The sequence below is a fragment of the Dromiciops gliroides genome, chromosome 3 (assembly GCF_019393635.1).
Source record: "Dromiciops gliroides isolate mDroGli1 chromosome 3, mDroGli1.pri, whole genome shotgun sequence".
Classification (NCBI taxonomy): Eukaryota; Metazoa; Chordata; class Mammalia; order Microbiotheria; family Microbiotheriidae; genus Dromiciops; species Dromiciops gliroides.
Window position 1 is genome coordinate 217,122,002 of NC_057863.1, and position 16,196 is coordinate 217,138,197.

Below are 16,196 nucleotides of genomic sequence, written 5' to 3' on the forward strand. Positions count from 1 at the left end.
AAAGAAAGAGGGAAAAGTACCCTACGTGCAAAAATATTTATAGCAGCTCTTTCTGTGGTGGCAAAGATTGGAAACTGAGATGGTGCCCATCAACTAAGAAATGGTTGAACAAGTTGTGGCCTATGTGTGTGAGGAATACTATTGTGCTGCAAGAAATGATGAAAAATGGTTTTAGAAAAACCTGGGAAAACTTGGATGAACAAAGTAAAGATGAAAAGTGAAATATGCGAAACTGTAAAGGCAAAAAACTTCGAAAGACTTAAGAACTCTGATCAGAACCAAGAAACCAAAGCACAGTTCTAGAGCACTCATGATGAGACATGCTTTCCACTTTCAGACAGAGAAATGATGACCTCAGAGTATAGACTGAAGCATTTTATATTTGAAACTGAAAACAGATTTTTCTTTGAATTAAAATTAAAAAGATGGTGTACAGAAAGCATATGATAGAGCATGACTCCTTAGAAAGCTAACCTGAAGGGGCAGTGGATAGAGCACCAGCCCTGGAGTCAGGAGGACCCAAGTTAAAATCCAGCCTCAGACACTTGACATTTACTAGCTGTGTGACCCTGGGCAAGTCACTTAACCCCAACTGCCTCACCCCCCAAAAAAAGAAAGAAAGAAAGAAAGAAAGAAAGAAAGCTAACCTGAGTTCAGGCACTAGTCATGAGACTATGAAAAGTTGCTTAACCTCTCTAGTGCCTCTGGACAATTCTCTAAGACTATAAGTTGTGGCCTCTATTGGTGAAGTGAGTTTCCATACCGCGAGTTCCCTAGAGCAATGAAATCATAAGCCTGGACTAAAAAGAAAAAAGAAAATAAGACAGGTTCATGGCCTAAATACACGTACATATATGGGTATGTGTACACACACACGTATGTGTATATGTATATACATATATGCTTCTTTTTTTTTTAAGTGAGGCAATTGGGGTTAAGTGACTTGCCCAGGGTCACACAGCTAGTAAGTGTTAAGTGTCTGAGGCCGGATTTGAACTCTGGTACTCCTGAATCCAGGGCCGGTGCTCTATCCACTGCGCCACCTAGCCGCCCCACATATATGCTTCTTATCAAAATATGGAATACTAAAAGGAACTGTCATTTTATGTTATACAAACAACAAAATGCCACATTTAAATATAAACGTTAGTATTCTAAAAGAAAAAGTGGTTTCAAAAACTTAGCAGTGCCAAAGGGAATAAGCAAAACCGTCTCTTTTTTTTTCTATTTTTAATTTTTTTAAGTCTTTTATTTTTTAGACTGTAACCTCCACAAGGACATGTTTTTCCACAAAGCGGTTTCCACATGGCAGGAATCAAATATTTGTTGAATGAGTAGGGTATGTGAATTTTAAGTGTCTCTTTGTTTCTGAATAAAATAGTTTGATGCTGGTTTAAAATAACTGGTTATTTCTACTTTCTGAAATTTCTTTCTGGGGGTGTCTACAAATATTTACTGAAGCCATAAACCTCATTCAAATATTTAAAGATCCTTTGGCTGGCTAAATTTATCACTAAAGATTTCATTGTTCAGAGAGGGAAAAGGTGTTAGCTATCAAGTAGTCCCAAGTGTATTTCCCTTGTGGGGAATCCCATCATCTTCCAAACCCTCCAAAAATTTCTAGTTCCAACCTTTTGCTGAAGCTCCCTTGGAAAACAAATACACTTGAGGTTGCTAGAGATGAAACCCTATTTCCTGCCTAACCTACACAGTTCTTATAACTCACAGCAAGCAACAGTACGGTCTGCATTTTCTCCTTCCCATCAAGACTGTTGTCTGAGGCTACTGCAGCTCCAAAGTCATGGGGTTACTCTTCTTCCCTTTAGGAGTCCTGGTTCAGGAATTATTGTGAAAACTTTTCTCTCCAAAAGCAGGACTTGAAAAACATAAGCGTTGCCCAGGAATGCTGTCTCCAAGAGCATTCCTCCAAGGTGCAACAACTGCCGCTGATCCAGTTTCATTACCTGCTTCCCATTTTGCAAATTGTCAAGTGCTATTTAAATCATCATGTCTTTTATGTGATTTCACCGAGATGATTAATCCAAGAGTACAGACAGCAAATTTCCTGAACCACCTCATCCTATCCAACTCATGTCTATGGCTGTCCAACTCATGCTCCCCGAGTCTTCTATGGGAATCCATCCAGCATGTTGAGGTTCTTCTCCTAAGTCTCTTAACATGAGACAAAAGCAGAGCATCACAAAGGCTTTCCAGATTCTGAATTCGACAAGAAAACCCTTTTGTATCAAGTACCTTAAGTGCTTTTAAAATACATTAAGATCTATGAAGGAATATGCTGTCCACCTCCAAAGAAAGAGCTGATAAACAGAAGTATGCATAGGCTGCTTTTACCTATATTTAGAAATCTGTGTCAAATGGTGGCCTTCTCTAGTGCAGGCTGGGGAAGGAGGGAGGGAAGGAGTTCAGTACTTATAATGTAACAAAAATAAATAAAATTAATTGCCCCCAAAAAAATGCAATTCGACTTAGACATTTAATTATGTCCTCTCCTGCGTTATTCTCTAGGAATTTCATGTATGAATCTTGTTTTCCCAGTGAGATTATAAACTCTTTGAGGGCTAGGGATTTTAACATATGTTTCTTTTGTATTTTTTCCTTGCTGGCTTCCCGCTACTCCAACATATTCTTCTAAACATAGAGCTGGGTATTTGAATTCTTGTTGAATTGTGAGGCGCATAGGAGAATAGAGCCCCTACTGTCTTCTCCTCCCCTGATTTACCCAGTCCTTTCAAAGGAGATTCATGCGACTCTGCTAGCATTATCTGTGCCTAGGAAGCAAATGCATTTCAAGTGTGTATAATAAGCCCCTCTAAAAAGAGAGTAGCAATTTCATATCACACAGCACCTGAATCTCCTCCTTGAGTGTACACCAATCAGATTCTCTTCATTCCTTCCTCCTTCCTTTAAGGAAGATGAGAAAGGCAACATAGTACAAGCAAATAATAACATGACATTTATATAACACTTTAAAAATCTGTAAAGTAAGCCAGTATCTTATTTTAATTTTACAACAACCATGTGGAGATATAGACAGACAGACCAATGATAGATAGATAGATAGATAGATAGATAGATAGATAGATAGATAGATAGATAGATAGCTAGCTGATGATATAGATAGATAGCTGAACATATATGTTTGTGCATATTTGTGTGGATATGTGTGCATGTGAGTGTGTATATATGTCTGTATACATACACATTACTGTCATTCCCATATTCAGGGTTCAGGGAGGTCACACAGCAAGTGTGAAATTCAGGATCTGAACTTGGGTCATCTTAATTCTAAGTCTAGCACTGAAAGAAAACTGGAAGGAGAAACAGGAGTTCCACCAGCTGTGTGGCTTTGGATAAGCCAATTTACATCTCTGGGCCTCTGTTTCCTCACTTAGAAAATAAGGGGACTGGGCCAAATGATCTTCACTGCTGGCCAAATGAGGTACATAGGCAAGAAAGGAGAAAAAGTAATTCTTTTCTCTTCATCCTACCTCCCCCACCCACCCAACCCAATAAAGAAGGCATTAAATGTAGCATGGCATTTGTTTAAACCAGACCACTCCACCCAATCTATATGAGTCCCTTATGATTGTTCCCATAACAATGCCTCTTAAAATACACAAAAGCTTTGGCTCAGTGGCTTGCCTTAGCAGTGTGCCAGTAGATTTTAATTAAAAGGATCCATATGGACATTTTGTTTCCTTCTGTTTTATCAAAAAGAAAGAGAACAGTATTACCGTTTCTCAGATTTTATGATTGCACAAACTGATACGGGTCTGCAACATAAAAATAGACTACCTGGAAGAATTGGGGAAACTCCCAAAATAGCACTGACCTAAAAAATCCTGACATGGCAGAGGGAATTGATTTGCCATCCAATCTATGGAAAGGATTAGACTCCGATTTAGGCCAATAAGAGATTTACATTCCATTTGGGTCCAGATTTAACACGATGCAGAGATGAGAACATATGCCTATGATCTGATGTTGAGAACATAAAACTGAAAAGTTCCAAATCAAAGTAACTCCTTGACTCTGTTGGTCCCCAAAGAAAAACAATTATGTAAGTTGCATCAGCCTCAAACATGAAATACAGTTTTATAAGATCCCTTTAGTATTAGTGGTCAATAAGAAATGACAAAAGAAAGGATTAAGAGAAACACAAGAATTGTCTGAACTGATACAGAGTGAAATGAGAACAGAACAATATGCTACAGTTACAATAATGTAAATGAGAACATTAATAGGAAGCTAAAATCTGAGTAAATGTAATAACCAATCTTAGTCCCATAGAGCAGATAAATTAGATTTAACATCCCTCTTCTCAGGTGACAAGCAGACTACAGGGACAGAACGGTGCATACATTGTCAGACATTGCCTCGGAATCTGTTTTTAACTCTTTTTTTGGCTTTTTTGTTGCAGGGTTACAAGTGAGGGATCAATTCTAGTATATGGGGCAGCAGGGTATATCCAGGAAAGACTGATATAAAAGCAAAAGACCCTAAGGCCTTATATAATATATAATATGGTCTTTAAAAAAATCTGTTCAAATGATTTTGGATAAGAATTAGAATTTTACAATGACACCTTGGCTACCTTTCAAAGTCATCTACAAAAGCTTTGAACAAGGTGCTTACAACAATTCTTCCCCCTAGAACATTATTTGCATTCTCTTTCTCAGAGTGACTGATGAACTGTAGTTCTTCAACCATGGATTAAGACAATCATTGCTACAGTTTATCAAAGAGCCAGGAGCTACACCCTATACATTTCCCTGTTACAAAGTTAAAATACACACATTTCTTCTGAGTCAATATTGGCTTAAGAGTTTGAATGAGAAGGTGGAGAGAAGAAGCTGGTGGAGGCAGAACACTGTGCGAGGAAATCCAGCAGTTTGAGCATGAGTCCTAACTGCCATTTACTAGCACTCTGACCTGGGCATTTCTCTGAGATTCATGAAAGGGCTGGGTTAGATGACCTCCACGATCCCTTGCTGTTCTGTGATTCTGTTTTGCAATAATTCTACTATAAATTAATTTGGAAATGTATATGAAACCATAGCCAAATAGGTTTGGGGCAGCTAGGTGGAGCAGTGGATAGAGCACCAGCCCTGGAGTCAGAAGTACCTGAGTTCAAATCTGACCTCAGACACTGTGGAAATATTTTTACTGACTAGCCTAATTTGGGGGGCTAATCTGACTGGAGGACTTATTTTGGACTTTTGACTATTTGGATATCTGACTTCGTTAATTTAATGTGGGCCATTTATGAAGTTCCACCACACTGCTCCCAAACTGATAAACTAAATATTAAGAAGCCTCTTAACCAAATAATCAAAGCAGAGTTTATTTATGAGATACTGTTGAAAATTAAGAATACAGGGAAATAAAGTACAACCTGACTGCTTTCCTGCGGTCTCTTTCCCACCTGCTGCACTTCAAACTTCTTGAATACAATAAGGGCCTTAAGCAGGGCGCGTTACACTTTCCCTGGTTTGTATTAAGGCCTGTAAACCTTCTGTCTGTCTGCTCTGTCAGTTTGCCCTTCGGCCTCTCTTTTGCCTGCTCCTAGTCCTTCTCGTCTTCTCCTGCATCCTTGTAGCCCAGTCTCTAGTCTCCAATCTTTGCAGTCTCCTCAGCTGCCTCTTGACCTCTTCTTGTCCGTCGGAACCCCTGAGTCTTGTCTATCTAGTCCATCCTCTAGTCTGTCCTCCGTCCTCTAGTCTGTCCTCCTTCCTGTCTCACTCCCAGGTCTATATATAACTTTTCTTCTCTCCACTCAAATCTCGGGGCTTCCTTCGCCCCCACAGACCAAGCTAATCCACCAGCCAGAGCTGCAGCTGGTGGGGGTGGGGGTGCTCTTGAGCCTCATGCCTCAGCACAGGCCATCCGGGATCCTTCAGATAGCTCCGCTCAGGTCGGAGGGAGGTGGGGGCGTTTTTTCCCCCCAGCTGTCTGACCTGGGCCTTGTATAGCCCACAGGGCTTTTTCACTCAACTGAAGCTGAGGAGGAGGGGGAGAGACCCTGAGGGCCCAAGGCTTTCCAATCTCAGCCTAAAGGTAGGGTCCCCAAATCAAAATAAATTTCCACAACACTTAACACTTACTTAGCTGTGTGACCCTGGGCAAGTCACTTAACCCCAATTGCCTCACTAAAAACAAAACAAAACAAAACAAATGGGTTTGGCCTGAAGTAGGTTAATTAAAAAAAAAATCTCTTAAGATTCACAAGAATTGTTGTAAAGAGAACAATTTACACAATGACCACCAAAAAGAAAAGGACCCACAGCAAAGCACGCTTTCACCCTATTTGCAGAAAGGTTATAGACTATGGGTGTGGAATGGGGCATATACTGTCAGGCATGGTCAATGTGTTGACTTCTTTTGTTTAATTGTACTTCTTTATTAAGAGAAGTATATGGATTTGGGAGGCAAATAATAAACAAAATAAGATAATAAGAAAGACAGTGAACTGATAATAGTGGGGTTTTTTTTTACTTTTTAAAAATGTTTTTCAAATGAATCAATCATTTGACAAACATTACTTAAGTGTCTATTTTTTGCCATCATTATGCCAAGGCACTGAATTCCCAGATACAGTGGATCCCTCATCCCTCCAAGAAAGAGCTTGCTCCTATCTCTATTATGAGCTCAGGTTTCCACTATATTCCGTTATTGAGACAGAAGGCTGAAGCTAAGACACTATGGGGACAGATACAATATAGGATAGCCATGATGTATAATTACTCATATCAAGAGTATCAGGAGAGAGTTAGGAATACTTAGAAAGTAAATCTGTAAGAAAAATGACATTCATGGGGCATAAAAACGCTTGATGACACTGTAGATATAGGTTGTTGGTATTTCTATTTGGTTTTGTCCAAAACAATTTATGGGGGCACAGTGGATAAAGCACCGGCCCTGGATTCAGGAGTACCTGAGTTCAAATCCAGCCTCAGACACTTAACACTAGCTGTGTGACCCTGGGCAAGTCACTTAACCCCCATTGCCCTGGGAAAAAAAAATTTTTATTTAGCCATCTACTAAGGCATGGAGGGGATGTGATCAAGGGATGTTCCATGCACACGGAACCCACACCAGTCAATAACTGCATCATCCAATAAATAGGCACCTCCACTATGGAATGTCCAACCAACCACGTATACTACAGTTAGCTTTTTTTTTAAAGCACAACTCCCATTCTTTCTCATTACATACCACAAAAACATAACTATCAGTATCTATAATGCTGCCTGCAAGGGGAGAAGAGAATGTCAGGTATCCTGGTTATCAACAGAAAACTGTGAATGAAGACACAAGAGAAATGTAAATAAATAGTTAAAGGCACATACTGACATGTCAGTGTCTAAATAGCTTATCTCGTTCACAGAAACTCAATCCAAGAAGGATCCCTGGAAATCATCTTGTCTAACCCATTTATTTTACAAAGAGGTTAAGTAACTTACTCAAGATAACACAGGACTTGAAGCCAGGCCCTAGTATCCTATAGCACAACTACCTACTTACCTATATTCCAAATCACAGAGAATAAAAACCAGCATAAGGAAAGCTCCCATTCCTAACAATGACATCTATCCCAAAGTGGAATGGATCGACTTGAGAAGTTGTAGGTTTCCCCTCATGGAAGTCTTCAAGCAAAGGCAGGATTGAGCCTTTGTTGGGTATGTTGTAGAAGGGATTCTGGTCCAGGCATTCTGATTTTTCCCCACTTTTGATTCTTTCCCATAATAATTCTTCAAAAGAAACATGATTCCAGGGTACATTTCACCTCTCCCTGTCCTGCTGCCTCCACCCCCACTATATCTTGGTAGATGGCTAAAATAACTATTTTGGACAAAACCAAATTGTGTGGCCATTTGTCTAGTAATGAACCTCTCCCAATTTAGCTGAAATGATGGCCCTCAGACAATAATTTGGGACCTGAAGCCCTCCCAGCTTGGTAGAACTGTCTAGAATAGCCCCACTTAGGTGGTACAATGGATAGAGCACGGGGCTTGGAGTCAGGAAGACTTGAGTTCAAATCTGACCTCAGAAACTTCTTGGCTGTAAGACCTTTGGCCAAGTCATTTAAGCTCTCTCTGCCTCAGTTTCCTCATCTGTAAAATGGAAATGATAACACCTACTTTCCAGGGTTATTGTGATCAAATGATAATATTCATAAAATGCTTATTAGCACGGTGCCTAGCACACAGAAGGAACAATACAAATACTGTTGGTAGTGGTGGCAGCTAGATGATGCAGTGGATAGTGTGCTAGCCCGGGAGCTAGAAAAAACTGAGTTTAAATCTGGCCTCAGACACTTTACTGGCTGTGTGACCCTAAGCAAGTCACTTAACCCTGTTTGCCTCATTTTCCTCATCTGTAAAATGAGCTAAAAGAAGAAAATGGCAAACCTTTCCAGTACCTTTGCCAAGAAAACCCCAAAAGGGATCACAAAAAGTCAGACACAACTTAAACAACTGAAGAATATGATTATCATTGTTATTATTATTATCACATGCAGCCTGCTGGTATGACTTTTGAGAATCTAAGGTCCCTCTGTGTCACAATGAGACCCAGGAAGATTTTAGTGAAGCACTGCTTATACTACACAGTACAAAATGAAATGGAAAAGAAATCAATTTCAGTCAACCTCAAGGGCTTAAAAAGTTGTGGCACTTTCCCAGGTTTGGGGGTTACTTTAGGCTGTGTTTCTAACTCCACAGATGATGTGAGTTTAACACATACACACATTCTCAAGGTTTCTTTGAAGAACTTTGGAATCAATTGCATGACATGGGAGACACTGGCAAAGGACACCCCACCCTCAGCACGGTGTGTGCCCACATCAAAGAAGACGCTGTGCTGTGTGAGTAAAACAGAATTTCAGCAGCTCAAAAGAAACATGAGATGTGCAAATTTAGAGACCTCTCCACTCCAAATGTTCATGTGGTCTATATGTGCCTGACCAGTGGTAGAGCTCTCCCAGCTCTTATTGGTCTGATCAGTCATAGTCAGACACACTTGACCCCAACATAGCAAGGTCATTTTGGTCCTCTTTAAGAATGAAGCAGGGAGCAGCTAGGTGGCGCAGTGGATAAAGCACCAGCCCTGGAGTCAGGAGGACCTGAGTTCAAATCCGGCCTCAGACACTTAACACTTACTAGCTGTGTGACCCTGGGCAAGTCACTTAACCCCAATTGCCTCACTAAAAACAAAAAAACCAAGAATGAAGCAGGGGGCAGCTAGGTGGCACAGTGGATAAAGGACTGGCCCTGGATTCAGGAGTACCTGAGTTCAAATCTGACCTCAGACACTTGACACTTACTAGCTGTGTGACCCTGGGCAAGTCACTTAACCCCCATTGCCTCACTAAAAACAAAAAAAGAAAAGAAAAGAAAGATCTTTAAGTGTCAAACACAAGAGCTTACATTTGACCTTGGCAGTAATAGGGAATCACTGACACTTGGGGTAGGACCTGAGTTCAAATCCAGCCTCAGACACTTGACACTTACTAGCTGTGTGACCCTGGACTAATCACTTAATCCTCATTGCCCTGCCCCACCCCACAAAAAAAGAATGAAGGACGACAACAACAACAACAAAAGTATGGTAACTTCCTAAACTTCTTTATGAATACCATGACTTTAAAGGCGAGAACTGAATCTGTTTGTTGGAGTGGTAAGAGAATGTACAACTCATAGGTCCAGGAATGCTGCTTATTGGAAACTGTTTCCTTAATGATCTCTCTAGACAGACTATAAATAAGCTGCTTGAAGGCAGGGACTATTTAATGTTTATCTTTGTAACCCCAATGCCCTAGCATGGTACCTTCACATTGGCGAAATTTAATAAACTCTTGTTGAACCATTCAGAGCAATAGAACTGACAATGCTCTCAGGCCATAAAAAGACCCATCCACCTACACCTGGGGTGACCGAGGATAGCATTGAATGATATAGGAAACAATGCTCCAAAATAATAAATCTTCCATTGATTTCGCTGTTTTCAGAGTCAAAGTGTTTGCAAATACCATCCCGAACCTTTTAAAGAATAACACTCTAGCAAATGTTTGGTTTATTTGTACGAGACAAATGAGGAAATGGGATCTCTAGCTTCTGATTACATAGTGGAACCAGAGCTATTGAGAAAGGTTAGCATTTTGGTATCTGTTTCTCTAGCTGAGCTTGTGTGGCCTGCTTACAAATTCATTTAATCTTCATTCCTATCACAAAGTAATATATCATATAGAATTAATAGAGAATTATTCAGAATATAAGTTTCTTCAGGGCAGGGATGGTTTCAGTCTTAAGAGTCTTTGTATCCTTAGCACTTAGCATTGTCCCTGGCTCATAATAAGAGTTGAAACTATAGAACTATCACTATCTAAAGATATTCTTTATATTTAAAGATGCTTTGAAACTGTAAGTATGCATGATGGAGGATGGGGGGAGGACAGAAGGTGTGATTAGGAATTCTTTCCAGAGGGTATGTGTGTGTGTGTGTGTGTGTGTGTGTGTGTGTGTGTGTGTATCTTTATATCATGGGTGGTGGGTTTTTTTTAAGTTTGATCATTGTTTTTTTTTTATTTTGAACATCTGTAATCTTAAAAGATCTTCAGGATAGCAAAATAATCAAATAAAATGCCTCTACAGTGAGGACAGTCACAAACATGTCTACAGTAATACAATCCCTCAACACAACCGAGGAGGAAGTCCCCCCACACAGAAAGAGCCCTTCTGTAGTTGTGGCTGGAACATCTCCAGGAGACTGTAAGGGGACTCCTGCATTTCACTACAGTACTGCTCTGTCTTGCTGATGTCAGAAGCAAACTGCATCAGGAAAAACCAGAATTTCAAGGGTCAAGTGGAAGCCACTTCCTCAGCTCCAATCTTCCCTCAGAGAACCTACCCATTCCAAAATGTAACAGGCATAATGAGGCACAGATGATGCAAAGACAATTGATACCATAACATATAATACCAAGTGTCCACATTTATCTTTTGAATACAAACACAAGCACACGTGTCCCTCTTTGTCGGCCCCTAACCTCCTCTTGGGGATGAGAAGAGAACAGTGTGAGAAGATAGGGAGAGCTGAGAAAGAAAAGTATATATCTGAGGGAGAATGGGTTACCTAATAGCCTAGAATACATGGAAGAGGTAATTCTACATAATCAGACATTTTGAACATGTGGGTTAGTTTTGCTGAACTAGTTTATTTTTTCCCTCCTTTTTATTCTTTCCTATAAGAGAGGGCTACATTGGAAAATGGAGGTAATATAAAAAATTTAAAGAGTCAAAAGCAGCGGGCAGCTAGGTGGCACAATGGATAAAGCATGAGACCTAAGTTCAAATCCAGCCTCAGACACTTGACACTTACTAGCTGTGTGACCTTAGGCAAGTCACTTAACCCTCATTGAGTCAAAAGCAGGTTAGAGGGAGGTTTCATAGAAACTAGCATTCCAAATGTCAGGCCTTCATGTACAACAGGCCACTTGTGCCCCATAAGTCTGCCATTTTTTTTTCACCAGCAAGCTCAAGTGTTGGTTCCTCAGGTCTCTCTTTAGATTTAAAGCTGCCACAACTTCTTCCTTGCATTTTAGGAAGGTTAGGCCTAGGCACCCTAAAAGCCCTGCAGGGAGATGTCATAGGGTTGGGTTTTTCTTTTCTCTTGTTCCCTAATCATTGAGAAAGAATCTTCTTTGTCTTTAAAAGACTTTTATTCTGAAAGGTGAGAATAGGGAATAATAACAGATGAAGCTTGCTGTTTACCAAAAGTTCTTTAGGAGGGTTCCCTACTCTCCTTATCTTACTCCTGCCTAAAATTCTCATTCACTCAGTTCCAGTCATGTGATCATGGAAGTGGTTGGCCTGGAAACCTTCACAATCCAGCCTCTGCTTCCTCAGCCCCCCATATGGTGATACTCAAGAGTTAGAGTTGAGAATTTCCCTGCCTCCCCAGATTAGTCATCTCTCAAGTCATTTCACCCTCAATTTATTGGCCACAATTTAGGAAAGTCTTTTTTTGTTCCCCTTCCCCAAAAAATCCCAGAAAAAAATGACTGCCTAAGTGGACCCCAAAGATACTTCCCCTCTGATTTCTGCCTTGCACTCTCTTAGGGGCACAAGTCCTGGTCCCATGGGAACTTGCTGAGATCTCAACTAATTCTCATCTCCCCTCCACCTCTCAGAAGTAGGAAGACCCAGTACTATCAATATTTTGTTGTTTTTTTAAAAAACGCAACTTGTTTCACATGTTTGTGAAAGCAATTATTTAATTTTCAGGCGTAACAGCAGTGACATAACTAAAAATGCCACTGTCTTATCTTATGCAAGTATTCCTTCACTTGATCAATTCTTTAATTATGGGCATACAAACTTTGCCAAACAAAGAATTACCAAAAAATGTAAACTGTGAGGTGGGGCCAGGGGGGATTTTTTTAAATGAAATAAAAATGATTAATTATATAACTGCCAATATTGCATTTAATGCCCCTTCGAAATACAAATTACATGACCTATTAGAGAAGGGGCAATTCAAACACCATATCCGTATGGCAAATGTTGGTTAGACAGTAAAAATTTCTAAGTAAATCATGTATTCCTACAAGATTTTGTTTTAAGCACTATGCTAATGTGCTTAAAGTGAGAAAAAAAAGTCCCTTAATTCAGCATTCTCAATATGAAAATTACCACTTTTGCCATCTGTGAAAAAGATAACAACTTATAAATATGGAAAATTGGTTAAAGATTTGACCTTTAGAGATTTAAAAACAGCAAGGATATGGTGCACACAATCCATTTCATTGCTTTTGTTTTAAAAGGATCAATATGTTCATGCAACACATTTCCCCAAAAGCTTCTTGTTCTATCTTAATATTGCCAGATAAAAGCTCATCAAATGATAAGTTGTTTTCCTAATACAGTTTAAACAAGCTGGTCATATTACACACAGAGATCATTTTCAATGCTCCAGGACCTGGCCTTCCTCCAGATGACCTCTGTAAGTATCTACTCAAATACAGTGGGTAAAAAAAACCATATTTTTGCAATTCTTGGCAAAGGCACAAATAAACAAGCCCTGATTTTAAGTCGTTAAAATCAACAAATAAAAATGACTGTTTAGGGCAGGCATTCTTAATTTTTTGTGTGTCATGACCCCTCTGACAGGCTAGTGAAGCTTATGGATCTCTTCTCAGAATAATGTTTTTAAATGAATACATAAAGTAAAATGTATAAAAGTACAAAGGAAATCAATTATATTGAAATACAGTTGTTCAAATGTTTTTTAAAACATTCCCAGGTTAAAAACCCTGTGTTTGGAGATATTTCCCTCCACAGATATCCCCCCCCAAAAAATTAACATTTGGAAATCACAAAAAATTGGCTGAACTTCTTTTAATTATATCATATTACATATGACTTCCTTCATATTTCACTTTCTTTGAGATACACTTTCTATTATACTCTGATTCAACAGGGATACAGCAGTCAACTTGAGTTTGTTATATAGTACATGACAATTTTAGAGAGCCATCATACACAAAAAAAGATAAACTGTCTACAGCTGAAAAAAAAAATTAACCAAAACAGTGCCTAGGCAGTCTCATTTATTAGAACTGATCCAACTTTGTATGTGATAACACGATAAAATTACTTATGTATCATTAAATACTATTGTCATAAGTAATCCTACTTCTAGGCAAACAAACTAGCTTTTAGTTTCACTTCTTGGAAATTTATTATCTTTGGAGATAAAAGAGATTTTCAAATATAGCAAGCCAAAAGTGACCAAAAGAAAGGAAAAAAGTAATTGTCATGGGGAGTGTGGGAAGACAACATTGGTACACTGTTGGTGGAGGTATGAATTGATCCAGTCATTCCAGAAAGCAGTTTGGAACTATGCCTCAACAGTTACTAAATTAATTTTAAATTAATTAATTAATTAGCCCTTAACTCAAAGATACCACTAGTGGGCCTAGAACCCCAAAAGAGATCAAATAAAATTGAAAAAGGCTCATCTGTACAAAAATATTCATAGTAGTTCTTTTTGTTGTATCAAAGAATGAAACTAAGGGATTGCCCAACAATTGTGGAAGTTAACTAAAATATGGTGTATCAATATAATGGAATATTAGTGCACTATAAGACAAGACATTCTGAACTATCTCAGAAAAATATGAGAAAATGTATATGAACTGATAGAGTGAAATATGCAGAACCAGAAAAACAATTTATATAATAATACTGTGAAGGGGGGCAGCTAGGTGGTGCAGTGGATAAAGCACCAGCCCTGGATTCAGGAGGACCTGAGTTCAAATCCAGTCTCAGACACTTGACATTTACTAGCTGTGTGACCTTGGGCAAGTCACTTAACCCTCCTTGCCCCACCCAAAATAAGCAAATAAATAAATAAATAATGCTGTGAAGAAAGACAACTTGGAAGGATTTAACTCTGATCAATGCACTGACCAACCATAAATGTAGAAGACGGATATTCAAACATGACACCCACATCCTGACAGAGGAGTGATAAGCCCATATAAAAGGAAATATACATTTTTGGACATTGCAAATTTATGGGTTTGTTTCACTTGACTATGCTTTTTTATTACAAGGACTCTGGTTTTTTCCCTTGCTATTTGCAGGGGAGGGAAATGGGGGACTAAGTGATAATGTTGCAAAAAAAAAAAAAAAAGAATATAAATAAAAGAATCATTGAGGCATCTTTAAAAATGCACAGAAGAAAAAAGGACAAAATTCAGAGAAAAACAAATAAAACAGCTATACATAATAAATATTCATGGTTTCACATATATTATCCCCTTAATCTGTTCTACTTTGTATATGGAAATGATGAAATGTTCTTTTTGTGTGCTTTCATTAAATTCAAGTTTTAAAAAATATATATGGGCGGGGCAGCTAGGTGGTGCAGTGGATAGAGTACCGGCCCTGGAGTCAGGAGGACCTGAGTTCAAATGTGGCCTCAGACACTTAACACTTACTAGCTGTGTGACCCTGGGCAAGTCACTTAACCCCAATTGCCTCACTAAAAAAAAAAAAAATATATATATATATATATATATATATGGGGCAGCTAGGTGGCGCAGTAGATGGAGCGCCGGCCCTGGATTCAGGAGGACCTGAGTTTGGATCAGGCCTCAGACACTTAACACTTGCTGGCTGTGTGACCCTGGGCAAATCACTTGGCCCCAATTGCCTCACCAAAAAAAAACAAAAAACAAACAAACAAACAAACAAATATATATATATATATATATATAAAAAACAACCCGTTTCTTCAGTTTACTTCATTCATTAAATAAACATTTCGGGTATGTATAAGGCACTTTTTTTTTTTTTTTGGTGCAGCAGTGAGGGTTAAGTAACTTTCCCAGGGTCAAAGAGCTAGTAAGTGTCAAGTGTCTGAGGCCACATTTGAACTCAGGTTCTCCTGAATCCAGGGCCAATGATTTATCCACTGAGCCACCTAGCTGCCCCTATGAGGCACTCTTTTAAGTAGTTCCAATGGTTCAAAGAATAAACAATCCTTGCCTTCATAAAGCTCACAATATAGTTAGAGAAACAGGATATGTACAGTAATAATCTTTTTTTTTAAGTATTTTTTTAAATAAATAAATAGATAAAAGTATTTTATTATTTTCCAGTTACATGTAAGGATAGTTTTCAACATTTGTTTTCATAGGATTTTTAGTTCCAAATTTTTCTCCCTCCCTCCTCCCCAAAACGGAAAGCAATCTGATATGTTATATATGTAAATCACATTAAACATATTTCAGCATTAGTCATATTGTGAAAGAATCAGAGCACAAGGGAAAAACCTCAAAAAGGGGGGAAAAGAAACAGCCCAAAAGTAGAAACAATATGGTTCAATCTGCATTCATAATCCACAGTTCTTTTTTCTGGATGTTGAGAACATTTTCTATCATTAGTTCTTTGAAATTGTTTTGGGTCAGGGGGCAGCTAGGTGACGCAGTGGATAAAGCACTGGCCCTGAATTCAGGAGGACCTGAGTTCAAATCCAGCCTCAGACACTTGACACTTACTAGCTTTGTGACCCTGGGAAAGTCACTTAACCCTCATTGCCCAGCCCCCCCCCCCCCAAAAAAAAGAAATTGTTTTCGGTCATTGCACTGCTGAGAAGAGCCAAGTCTA

At 39.0% G+C, this 16,196-nt stretch overlaps 1 protein-coding gene across 7 annotated transcripts in view; it reads right to left on the reverse strand.

Annotated features, from left to right (window-relative positions):
• Window positions 1-16,196, reverse strand: part of REPS2 (RALBP1 associated Eps domain containing 2) — a 275,952-nt gene that overhangs the window by 209,807 nt on the left and 49,949 nt on the right. Inside the window, exon 1 of one of the 7 annotated variants that reach the window (XM_043995041.1) lies at window positions 1,727-1,797. The exons of the other annotated variants lie outside the window; for them this stretch is intronic. Coding sequence (XP_043850976.1) covers window positions 1,727-1,750 — 24 coding nt within the window. The 5' untranslated portion in view covers window positions 1,751-1,797. Of the gene's footprint in view, window positions 1-1,726; window positions 1,798-16,196 lie in introns of those variants that run through there. 7 annotated transcript variants of the gene reach the window in all.